Consider the following 13,301-nt stretch of genomic DNA (forward strand, 5'->3'; position numbering starts at 1 on the left):
CTGGGGGTGAGAGCGGTTGGGAATACTCGGGACTGGACGCCTGTGCTTCGGCGCTGTTGGTCCCTGCACCTATTTATACACCGCGGGACTCAGCGGTCAGGAATGCGGCGCCGGCCGCTCCGAAATCCAGGGCTACGCGCTAATCCGCTCCTGACACCAGGCGCGTAGTCGGAAGCTGCGGCAGCTGGAGAGCGAACAAAGAAACGGAAGGAACTTAGCGTCTTCATGTTCGGTAGACTGAGCGGCAATACAGTCGGCACGTATGGTGGAAGCGCTTGCTGTCCACCCCTTCCGAAAGGAGAGTCTAGCGTCAGATGCGTGACCAGCCCCATTAAATTCGTGACAAGAATAGTTTCGTGCCTGTGTCCCGATCTAAAATGTTCCAACAGATGGATCTGGAAGAAATTAACGGTATTTTGTATCGTAACGCAAAATGTGTTTTACCCTCTCTCTCTGACGATGAAAATGACGTCGCACAGGTAATAATCGTTTTGAAACGTAGAACACTTTCCTTAGACTGTGGTCGTGAACGCGAAATATTCCCATAAATATAACAGCAAGTCAAGCATCGTTTGAAAACTGCAGTGTTGTAAACCTCTGGAGTTCATTACATCGATTAAACAACAGAGCTTTGTAATAAATGGAGTCATAATTAATAAAATGTTCCGGGCTATTATCCGGTGGTCGAATGGAGATCTCATTTAAACCCAACGTTTCGTCCCCCTTTACGGAGGACATTTTCAAGGGGGTTCGTAGTTTTTTGAGTTGCCGATTCACACACTCTGACTCGTTATTGACTGCAGCAAAATTTCGTTTACGCGTATTTCCACGCAGTGGCGTGACGTGGCATGTTTTGAATGCTCGAGAGAAAACTGCCATTGTCGACTGGTGTCGTCTGCTGTTACTATCACCCCAAGGTGGAAAACTGGTACACATCTTCTTCAACACCGGAATACAGGTATCAGTTTCGCATCTTCCTCGTGCCTATTCTTACCATCTCTCCGGTCTCTCTGAATAGCATCTCATGATACCCGCTTGTGGCTGCCATTACTTGAATGCTATCAAAATGAATGCGACGGCCTCCCGAATGCAAAGCAAGTTCCGCAACAATTGATCTGACAATCTCCCCTCTTCTGCAATTGCCCTCGTGCTCTTCTAGTCGTTTTTTGGCCGTTCTTTTTTTTTGTAGTATGCACGCACACCTCCCCACAATTACACGGAATCCTATAAATTCCTGCTTTTTTCAGCGGTTAGCGAGCGCCCTTGGCCAATTTTAGGTGATCTTGTATCTACCGGGTGAATTTGTAGAAAACGTTACTGACTGAATAGGAAAAAACTTGAAAAAACCAAACGTGGTAAAATTTAAAGGGAAATTATGGATACGCTGGAGGGCTGTTCGTTACCAAAGACTCCTGAATTAGTCACCTGATTGGCTGCTTGCTAATTTCTACTCTACTCTTTCTTTGTTTGCTGCTTTGTGTGGCCGTCCTGCAGCCGTCTCGCCAGGTGGCGTTCCTAGAAAGGCCCGTTGTGTTACAGATTCACTCTTTAATACTCTGCCGATAATCCTATTACTCCAGATTTTTTACTACACTGTCAACAGGAAATGATCTGAAATCGTTTATTAGGTTTCAGAGTTTAATATACAGGGTGCTTCAAAACTATTATTGCAAGCTTCTAACAACTGTAGAGAGGACTTAGTAGATGAAGTTTTGATAAGAAACCCATATCCAGAAATGTACAGTTTGAACATAAAGTCTCCCAGTTCACAGTGCGCATACAAACTGAGAAGAGAGCGCCATCGACAGTCGCTGTTGTAATTATGACATTGATACGTTCGAAACTAGGAGGGTTGACTGTGGAGCTCCACGGACGCGCTGCGCTCTTGAGTTTGAGGAGGGCGTCCTTCGTCACTTAGAAGAGAACCCGAGGACAAATATTCTAAACATTACCCACCCTAAAGTCTCCTGTAGAGCAAAAACGTCAGAGCTCATTGTCTCCGCTGTGTGCGCACCGTGAAGCGGGAGATTTGAAAGTGATCTATTCCTCAGATTGAGTTTACATCCAAACGATACATTTTCGGACATGTGTTCCTTCTACATCTACATATACGTGATTACTCTGCTATTCACAATAAAGTGTCTCTGGCAGAGGGTTCAATGAACCACCTTCAAGCTGTCTCTCTACCGTTCCACTCTCGAACGGCACGCGGGAAAAACGAGCACTTAAATTTTTCTGTGCGAGCCCTGATTTCTCTTATTTTATCGTGATAATCATTTCTCCCTATGTAGCTGGGCGCCACAGAATGTTTTCGCAATCGGAGGAGAAAATTGGTGATTGAAATTTTATGAGAAGTTCCCGTCGCAACGAAAAACACCTATGTTTTAATGATTGCCACTCCAATTCAAGTATCATGTCTGTGACACTATCTCCCCTATTTCGCCATAATACAAAACGAGCTGCCCTTCTTTGTACTTTTTCGATGTCAAAATTCCTTATGAAAACTACTCCTACTAAGTCCCCTCTATATCCCCTAGAACCCTGTAGTAGTAATTTTGAATCACCCTATATAGGAAGGCAGTACCAGACAACAAAATCGAAGCGATAATTTTCATAACAAAGACTTGATAACAGGACAAAAAGTAACAATCACAAATTATAAATTCTGCCATTCGGAAGAAGTAGGCAGGCATTTCCGAACAGCACTGGTGTGACTGATTTTATTCCATGCACTACGTCAGTACTGGACGGAGAATTCTGAGATCAATGCGATGTTTCAGATGTAATATTAAAACTGTTTGTACCAATCGTATAAATTAAAACATCATTATGAACTACATATACGTGGCAGTCAAATGAAAACGAGACAGATGGAAAAAAGTTAGTAGTAAACCGTTTATTACTTCAGAAGTAATCGGCATAACTGTTAATAAACTTAAACCGCTGTGAGACAAGACAGTCAGTGCCTTCGGAACCATGACTTTATCCAGGCGTGCACCTTTTCCTCCGAACCAAGTCAGCGGCCACGAATGTCTTTCTTCAGGACTCCAAAAACATGAAAATCGCTTGAGGAGAGATCGGAACTGTATGGTGGAAGTGTAAGGGCCTTCCAGCGAAACTACTGCACTATTGTAGGAACATTAATTCTGTTGCAGGATAATGACCACCCACATTTACGCTTCAGAAGTTTCGTTTGGAAGCCTTTATACATCTTCCATACGGTTCCGATTTCTCCCCATGCGATTTCCATATTTTTGGAGCTCTAAAGAAAGACGTTCGTAGGTGTCGATTTGCATAGGCGACTACTTTTGAAATGATGAACAGGTTACTTACATTTTTTCCCATCTCTCTATTTTCACTTGACTGGCGCTTATATTTACGCTAAACATCTTCTGTGGCAGTATATTCCGTGCAGTTTTATAAATCTGTCCACTATGTTCAAGAATAATCCTCATTTGGTATCTTAAATAGACTAACACAAAGCTGCATAATAAATAACACAAACAACAAATTTTTCCCGCATTAGAATAGGTCGCAATAGAATTCGCAATTGAATAAAGATAAGCATATTATTTACTATACAATCTTTCATTGATAACATGAGACAGGTGTATTTTTCTTTACAATTCGTTCTGGGACGCCTCTTGAATTAATTATATTTCTTGCAGAGACATTACAAGTAGAGAAATCCAAATCGCTGCTATGTTTGAACAATTTCATTTCCTTTGTCCACGCTAGAACAGAAACTTATGAGAAACATTCGACTTCCAATGGTGAACGTAAACTAACCTTAACTAAAGTCCACGTTCCCAGTGTTACGACTGGTATTGTTAACACTGCGCCTAGCTGTGAATCAGTATCTTAAAATAGATTCAGTTTTCTCTATAAACGATTTCATTTTTCAATTACACTTTTCTTACATTTTATGATGGTCTCCCACGTAACTCTTAATTTCGATGAACAATCATCTGTCTGTTAAATTTAAAATGATATATTCAGCAATCGAAAGCGATTCATCCGAGCTTGTGCCCGAATCTCAGTTGCGCGCTGACGTAGCCTGTGCCCCCGTGAGACTCAGGCGCCATTTCTAAAGAAATTTTCAGATGTTACTTTAACTCCTGAAAATTGTTTTATACGACTGAATTCGGGTTTTTTAATAATAATTTTGTAGCCCTATTCCCGACAGAAATAAAATTGTTTGCACATCAGCTCATTACTTTTACTAGATTTAGTGATATCTCCAGGACCGATATAGATTATTTCGTTATTAACTGCTAACGCAGGTAACAGTGGTATTCTCAACTGTATTTTTCCTTTTTTCCCGGTTTGGTCTTTTTATCGGGAATCCATGTGCTTCCTCCCGCTACACAATAATGTTTCAGTTTCTATATTTCTTCCAGTCTCGAGAAACTTATATTTTCCTCATTGAGCTACGAAAGGCGAACTTACATTCCTGTTTTGGATGCCAACATGGATTTTCTGAGAATATGTTCAAATAATTTATATTACTTTGTCACGGAATTTTTCTACTGCTGCTTCTGGAATTCATTATACCACAACTTGTTCTTATTCATTCCTTCATTTTTTTCTTCTCTTCCTACGGTTTTTGCCTGTAACTTCTCTGTAAGACGACACATCTATATAAGGCCCACAAATAATAGTAATTATACCTTACCAACAATTTCATGAGCAAACACAAACACGAACAATACAAAGACGTACAATAAATCATTTAGACATGTCTTAAGTTCAATGTTACAACCTCAGTTAAAAGTACAGTAATGTCTCTATAACGTGGTCACCTCAAATATTTTATAAATGTTTCACTATATCGATAAGTTGTATTTTTAATTATATCGAAATACTGTGCGTTTAATACTGTTAGCTTGTTTCCATAATAAGGGATGTTTTCAATGCATCGACACATAATACTAACGTGTTATAAGAGTTCCGAATAGATGTAACGTATGTTAATATTTGTTGATAACTTTTTGCTGCAATAGGTAAGGAATCCTTTAAAAGTGTGAGGACTAGGATTGCCGGGAAAATATAGCTTCACCTCTACTGACGCGTAAATATTACGTAAGAAGCTGAGACGCATATTTTGGTCATTATGTATGGCATACGTCGTTAAAAAGGTACATTCTCTCTCTCTCTCTCTCTCTCTCTCTCTCTCTCTCTCTCTCTCTCTCTCTTTCTCTCTCTCCTTAGAAGTAGTGTAACACGTAACATCCCTTTTACGTTCTGAATGGGTTAAAGAAGATATCGAAACAGACGGAGCACGCTATTTTGTTAGATGGTTAATACCATTCCCTATTATATATTACAGCAATATTTTTTGCTAATGGAGTAGTATACTTCTTTCAACGTCGTTTGAAAGCTCTTACAGTGACGAATACACTGACATAATGGTTATTAATGTTGGTTTTGAAAAGTATCGCAAAGGTGTATGAAAAATGTGCTGAAATGGCGAAGCAGGTGGTTCTGAAACAGCTGTTCTAGTTTATATATTCCCAAGCTGGGCTCTCTTGCCAGGGTGAGTTGAAGTAAGCAGCAAGATAAAATAGCCCGAGACTACTGTGATAAAATGTGTCTGATCTTGGCCCTGCTTCGTACGACGTAGATAAAGACTTAGCCACGGTTTTTGCAGCTGAAACTATATGTCAACATTTATGGTGACGTAAGGGTACCAGAAAAACTGTGTTAAATATGTGTATGTCCTCACAATTAGTATATTCTGCAAATGACGACACTCCCTAACCTGAGATCCCCGTCTTGTAGGACGACTATGAAGACTCCGGTAGGCTTGCCTTTCAATTTCAGCACATTTCTCAGATACTTTTGCGAAATATCTTAGTGCCAAAATCAAGAACATCGAGTTTTCACGAGCATTCGGGTGCTGTGTAAAAAAGTATGTTGTTCCATTTAAAATACACTTTATTCGCTTTATTATGTCGGTTATTACAAGTCGAACCAATTCGCGCACTAAGATTTGCCGCAAACGTCTTTTGGATACCTTGTATCAATCAATAAAAAAAAAGGGGTTACGTCTTACGCAACTCGCGTGGTGTATATTGTTGTTTCAATACCTCAAACTTACAAGTATTAACCTACAACAAAATATCTTGTCCCTTGATTACTGTGAACCACTGTGAGTGCCCTCATTGCGTGGGTTGCTCTGTACACTGACAGTAAAAGGCTTGAACATCCCATCTCCAACAGCTAGAACACATCATACTCTCCAACTGCTAGTAGTGAGCTGTATTTTCCAGAGGTTAGACAGTGTGGCTGACAAGTGGCTGCCTTGTTTGTGTTGCAGATTGAGCGAGAGAAGGCCGACCTGAGCGTGCAGGTGATCCAGCTCAGCGAGCGTCTCGAGGAGGCCGAGGGTGGCGCAGAAAGCCAGGTGAGAAATGCAGCGAAGGGACGCGTTCCTCTTGTCACGCACGCAGCTGCTAGTCTACCCACAACGAGGCTACTATCGCTCCCCACATAAAGTACCACCACGCCAGGCAGTGTTTGCTATCATATTCGCGGAGTATAACAGTCAGGACGTTTCGTTTATAGCAGCAAAATATTCGCATAACATATTTCAGTGCCTAAACGGGTTTCGACTTATCACTCTTCGTCACAGGTGTGTGGAATGGTTTTTGGCATAACACTGCGACGAATTATGTCGAGGGTCACCTATGAGCGATATTTCGAATAGTACAGTATTCCACGACTGCCATGTCTAACCTGGTTTATTCAGTGAATTACTCTAATAAACTTTATTGTTAGAATGATAAGATGTCTCACTGAAACAAAGGACAAACAGAAAAAGACCCATTGTACACAGGTAACCATCAGGACACCATTGACAGAAAAACTAAACGCTGAAATAGAACAAGATCTGAAAGAATACAGGCGATGTTTAACTACTGAATTACAGGAAGCTGTATAATTTGATGCATTAAAAGAATTAAATACGAGAGATTTCCCGAGGAAACTGCAGAGAGGGTCCAGTATACATACGTTGAAAACAAACGCTTGGAGTCTAAACCAGAAAAGTAAGACCGAAAATTAATGTACTGATGAAATGTTCCAGAAAGTGCACAAACAAGTTTTCTCTCTGAATATATTATTTAATTACAGAATACGTCACAAAATAGTTTTAAATGCGAGGAGTGTAGTTCGGCGAACACCTTTATCTACTTGTTTGGAGTAATGCAAAGAGCGAGACAACTCCAAATAAATAAGATGAAACTCTTATAGCAAGTATTGGATAAACGAAGGGTACATCGTAGACGCCTAATCTAAAGATAGAGGAAACATTCGAAGAGAGTGGTTATCGAAATGTCGTCTTTTCGTAGTATCGTTCATAGCACGAGTGTAGAAGAGTTGGTATATGACATATGCGAGAATTATAGGATGCAATAAAAGGCAGCACTGTTTGCAAGAAAACAAGTTGTGACTGAGGATTCGTGACAGCAGATGTAAACTGAATATCCTATGGTCCTGCCATAAAAGGTGTTAAAGAGCTATAAACAGTTTTCGGTTTGGCAGCAAACGTTTAGTACAATAGTATTCTTGTGTACTATGATTTAGAGAACCGGTATTCAAGGAAGCTACTGTGACAGTTCTGTTGGCTTCACGGTATACCTCACGTAGGGATTATGACAGAATCAATACGTGACTGGAAAAGGAAGGAAAACCGCTTATATTGCATTCAAGTATTCTCCGCAATCCAATGGGGTGCACAGAGCCTTGCAGAGCATACAGCGGGTGTTTATTATTAAAGTGCAGCTACTCGCAGACATCCATTGTGGGCTGTTATTATCGCGTCACAGCAAAACTTGGTAGTTATTGTAATACGTTCACGCGTAAACGATTGACGGTGGGATAAAATTAGTTCCAATTACGGCCACCAATACCAAATTTAGCGCTGTGAATGCAGGAAACACGTATAGAAACGTTCCAACATATAATGGATTAGGAACGGGACGTGGCAGAAAAGGACAAACAACATGAGAAAGGCGTAATCTTGACTTTATTATTAACCGCCGCTTTCACAATTTGTTCAATATGAGCACCGGAAACCTCTCGCAGAGATGCTGTGCAACGCCAGATATGCACCTGGTGGCCAAAATTGGAACTTTTTTTCCAGCGTTTATCGGTTCGGTATTAATGCTTTAACATGCATATATACCAAGTTTCGCTGCCATACGGTAATTACAGCCCATACTGGCCCTCCGTGAGATCACTATGTAAATGTAGAGAAGGGCTGTACTCGGAAAGAGGTTGTTACTATATTGTCAAACTAAAGGTCACTGCTCAAATTTCTTTCAAGATTAATATTAAATTCAATGTAATTGTCAGATTCGAAATTGGACGTTGTTAAGAAAGTCGGATGTAGGATACATATCGCTAAACAGTCTACAATAGCCGAAAGAACAAATCGACCAGTGAAATTAAATGAAGTAGCATAGTATTGCGTTTAAGAATCAGAAGTGAGGAGATAACTTTCACTTGTAGACAGAGGACTGGGAATACTACACCAAAATGTACTAAGAACAAGTTGGTATAACATTTCATGTAAGTAAATGTAAGCTGTTTGCGTTAAACGAAAAAAGTAATGGGATGAGGTAGCTCAACAATTACATGGCATCGTTAAGTTGGTTGTTAATACTAAAGAAGCAAGCAGGGCACACAGCAGGGAAGGGCTCGTGTTATGACACGGTGCAGGGAGCCGTTTACGTTGTGTTTTTGACGTCAGATATCTCACCGGAAAGGTAAATAAGCCCCAGGAAATGTGTTTGAGAAAGAGCCAAACAAAAGTTATATAAAGGCCTCACGTGTAACACTGATTTAGTAGTTCCGGGACTACGAGATTTTTAAGCTAGCTATGTGTACCACTAGTCAAAGAAACGTTTCTGCGACGATTTTACATAAACCACACAATTTCGACGGTAACAGGTGGTTAAATAAATGAAGCACGGAGCTAACAGCACTGATAATCAGAAAATGAAATTAAAAATATTATGAGAAAAGGAAGGAGAAGACTAGACGTTATATAAAACGCTCTATTTTGAGAGGCTTCTAATGCTTTATAAAGTGCCTTCTGTTTCCATTAGTGCTTACTTGACATCTTGTATTTGACGGGATTACGCAATGTTTCCAATTACTAGCATGATACCACCAACTGCTAAATATTTTGTATAAGTAGTAACGACTTTATAACTGAAGGCATATAATGAAAAAGGAAAAACACTGTCTAGGTCACTGTCTATGTTTATTCGTAATACCGCTTTCTCTTTCGAGAGATGATGAGATGAATTTAATAAAAGAGGAGAAAGGGGTACGACAGTACAAGGCTGGTTGTATTGTAACAAAAATATATACAATACATTGGTGCTATACAAACAAAAATAAAACATTAAAGCCAATTGTACATAAATACTGCAAATCACAGTTGGTCTACAGAACAGAACTTCATTTAAAATTATAGAAGTTGTTTAAACTGAACAATTAGGAAAGCTAATGCACATTGTCACGGTGCGAGCAACAGACACCCACTCCTTCGTCCTCATACAAGCCACCTTCTTTGGTGTAACGGCTGCAGATGTTTAAGACAAAGCGATACGATCACATCATGAACCTTTCTTTTGTAACTGATTTCGATTTTCTCACCTCACGCTTACATCAGTTCATTAGGATCATGATCCTGTGCGTCAGATTATCATCAGACTATGAAATGTGCTTCACTAGCATTCTCTTCTAGAGATAATTATACAGTAACAATAACTTTTCATGCACTCCATTTGTTTGCATCTACCCTCTGCACCAACATAATTACTACTAAAAGGACGACACCTCTGACGTGTAGAGGCTTGGCCTCCCTGTATATCTTTCCTGTTTTTGAGTAGGCAAGAGACTTTTTTTGGTGTCTCACTTGGAATTTCTTTTTGAACACGATACTGCAGCCACGTGAATGGAATGCAAAGCACAAGGGTTGAATCTTTACCGTCTAATCATATAGCCCTGACCAAGGTTTCAGTCGACGAATTGCTCGCACAATAGAGTTTCGTGAAATGGTGTTGGATAGCTTGGGAAAATATTGCCATAAAAAGCACACTCGAAAGAATACAGTGAGGGGAATAATAGGGGAACAGTAGTTACAACCGTATGTCATAAGCAATGCGAGCAAACAATGGCACTACATAACTTTGTATCCGGAGTCTGGTTCTGTCAGTGGATTTCTTTTCCAGTGTATGCCTTGGAGTTGGCGGGCGTTTCTTTCAACAGCTGCTGTGAACTAGAGTTGTTTGTATCAGTATAAAATTAAATATTCATTTCGGCCCATTATTTTTTTATCTCCAAGTGTTCAATTATGGGTCCTCGACTACATGTGTAATTTGGCCTTGTATAACTTTACCACCCACATTGATCGTTACGCCTCGTTCAAGCGAAGCTTCATTTGCTGACATGCGCTTCTCCCTCACTGCATTATTTTCACACATACATTTTTTTTGTATAACCGTTAGCTTGGGGTGTCCATTTGAAAGTTGACACATATATCTCAATCCGCATGTTACGCACGAGCCAGCCTTTCCGAGGAAAGAAGCGTCCCCTATTGAAAAGCTCACCAACTCAGCAATGACTTTTATATTTATGTTTTTCGGCATACAGCTTTAGCTTTCCAAACCTGATCTCTACACTAAATTATTCGTATCATTCTTTGCGAATAAACTGCACTTTAATTCCCGACGTATTGTGACACTGTTTGTTTATATTTTTTTACGAACTGGCTACAACGACAAGCTGGTCATACGCTATGAGAGGTTTCAGCTGTTCACCGCAGCAGTTCCGACGTGCCGCATTGACGACCCCTTAATGCTGAATTTATGCGTTGTCAGACTAAAATGCTCCAGTGAATAGAAGAATGCCTGTGAGAGTCGTTTTATACTGCCTGGCAACAGAATTGAAGTACCCGGAACACGATCGGATGTAAGTTCTTGCATGTACACACCATCGGCGGGTATGTAAATGAGAAGAGTTGCAATTCTGTGGCAGGTACAGCGGCCATCAGAATGCGTTAGAGTTGTTCGTGTTTTGTGTTGTTACCAGGCTTGGAAGATTGTACAAAGTCAAATGTTGAGTAATTACTGTTAAGAACACAGAGATGCCGTGTACTCGTGTGAGGCAGCATTCTCAGCACCTGACAGAGTCTGTAAGGGACCTCGCTGCGGGTTTCCATTTGGTTGGCTGCGCGAATCGTGAAATATCCAAATTTGTGGGACATTCGGGTGTGAAAGTGGCCCAGTGCTGGACTGCATGGGAACGTGAGTGCAGGAATACTCAGTGTAAGGTTCCAGCGGACCACGTCTCAACACCACAGCGGAGGGTCGCCATATTGTGTACCAGGCACGTTTTATCCCCTTCTCATATGCGCCTGCTATTGGAGAACAAGTAATGGACTCCTATTATCCTAGCCCACTGGTCGGTGACTTGCAGCAACCAGACTAGAGAATTACCGTCCCATGCATAGGCTTCCATTAACACTACAATAAAATGGTTGCGTTTGAGGTAATACCACGAAGAGTAACTATGGACTCGTGATGAATGGCTTCCCATTGTGTTCAGCGGTGAATCATGGTTCTGCACTGTCGCGGATGATCATCGTCGGCGCCTATGGTGACGACCTGGAGAGATGCTCCAATCTTCCAATGTTTTGGAGGAGTGCAGGGGTGTTCTTCCTGGCGCCATAGTGTGCGAATCATCAGGTATGACTTCAGGGCACGACTGGTAGTGATTGAGAGAAGTCTGACAGCACGAAGATATATCACGGACATCCTGCGTTCTGATGTGTTACCTCTCATGCGAGCCGGCCGAAGTGGCCGTGCGGTTAAAGGCGCTGCAGTCTGGAACCGCAAGACCGCTACGGTCGCAGGTTCGAATCCTGCCTCGGGCATGGATGTTTGTGATGTCCTTAGGTTAGTTAGGTTTAACTAGTTCTAAGTTCTAGGGGACTAATGACCTCAGCAGTTGAGTCCCATAGTGCTCAGAACCATTTGAACCATTTTGAACCTCTCATGCGACAGTATTGTAGAGCCATTTTTCCAGAGGACAAAGCTCGTCCACACATGTCGCGTGTGTCTATGAACTTCCTGCCTTATGATGAGATGGTCGTGTGACCATCAAGATCCCCAGATTTTCCGCCGACAGAACTTCTGTGGGAGAAGGTCGGGCGTCAGCTCATTATCACGGTTGTGGGCCAGCAGTTTACCTCCGGCTTTCCGATATCCTTAACGACCGAACCACAAGGCAGGAAAAAGGAAGATTGCATTAACGTCCCGACGACATCGAAGTCATTAGAGACGGAGCACAAGCTCAGATTCTGTATAGGATGGGGTATGAAATCGGCTGTGTCCTTTTCCAAGGAACGACGCCGGCATTTGCCTTTAGCAATTTAGAGTAATCACGGAAAACCTAAATCTGGATGGACGGAGGCGGGTTTGAACTATCTTCCTCCCGAATGCGAGTCCAGTGTGCGAACCACTGCGTCACCCCGCTCGGTTCCTCAATCGAATCAGTGGATGCATCCAAGCCAGAGAGGGTGCAAAGTCATGCTGATAAGTAGGCTCATACTGCTAAGCTCTTTGTAAATTTAACTCGATTTCGTAATCACTTTGCTAATGCACTATGTGATCAAAAGTATCCGGACACCTCGCTGAAAATGACTTACAAGTTAGTGGCGCCCTCCATCGGTAATACTGGGATTGAATATGGTGTCGGCCCACACTTAGCATTTATGACAGCTTCCGCTCTTGCAGGCATACTTTCAATCAGATGCTGGAAGGTTTCTTGGGGAATGGCTGCCCATTCTTCAGGAAGTGCTGCGCTGAGGAGAGGTACCAATGTCGGTTGGTGAGGCCTGGCACGAAGTCGGCGTTCCAAAACATCCTAAAGGGGTTCTATAGGATTCAGGTCAGGACTCTGTGCAGGTCAATCCATTACAGGCCGTGCATTATGAACAGGTGTTCGATCGTGTTGAAAGATGCAATCAACATCCCCGAATTGCTCTTCAACAGTGAGAAGCAAGAAGGTGCTTAAAACATCAATGTAGGCCTGTGCTCTGATAGTACCACGCAAAACAACAAGGGGTCCAAGCCCTCTCCATGAAAAAACGACCACACCATAACAACACCGTCTCCGAATTCCACTATTGGCACTACATACGCTGGCAGATGACGTTCACCGGGCATTCGCCTTACCCACATCCTGCTATCGGATCGCCACATTGTGTACCGTGATTCGTCACT

The 13,301-nt window shown here is 41.8% G+C and overlaps 1 protein-coding gene across 3 annotated transcripts in view; it reads left to right on the forward strand.

The window, feature by feature from the left end:
* LOC124612272 (paramyosin, long form) overlaps positions 1 to 13,301 on the forward strand; it is a 185,073-nt gene that overhangs the window by 82,059 nt on the left and 89,713 nt on the right. For all 3 annotated transcript variants that reach the window (XM_047140369.1, XM_047140368.1, XM_047140370.1), the window contains exon 4: positions 6,320 to 6,406. In XM_047140369.1, the coding sequence (XP_046996325.1) occupies positions 6,320 to 6,406 (87 nt within the window). The remainder of the gene's footprint in view (positions 1 to 6,319; positions 6,407 to 13,301) is intronic.

This window comes from Schistocerca americana, chromosome 4, assembly GCF_021461395.2.
Source record: "Schistocerca americana isolate TAMUIC-IGC-003095 chromosome 4, iqSchAmer2.1, whole genome shotgun sequence".
Lineage (NCBI taxonomy): Eukaryota > Metazoa > Arthropoda > Insecta > Orthoptera > Acrididae > Schistocerca > Schistocerca americana.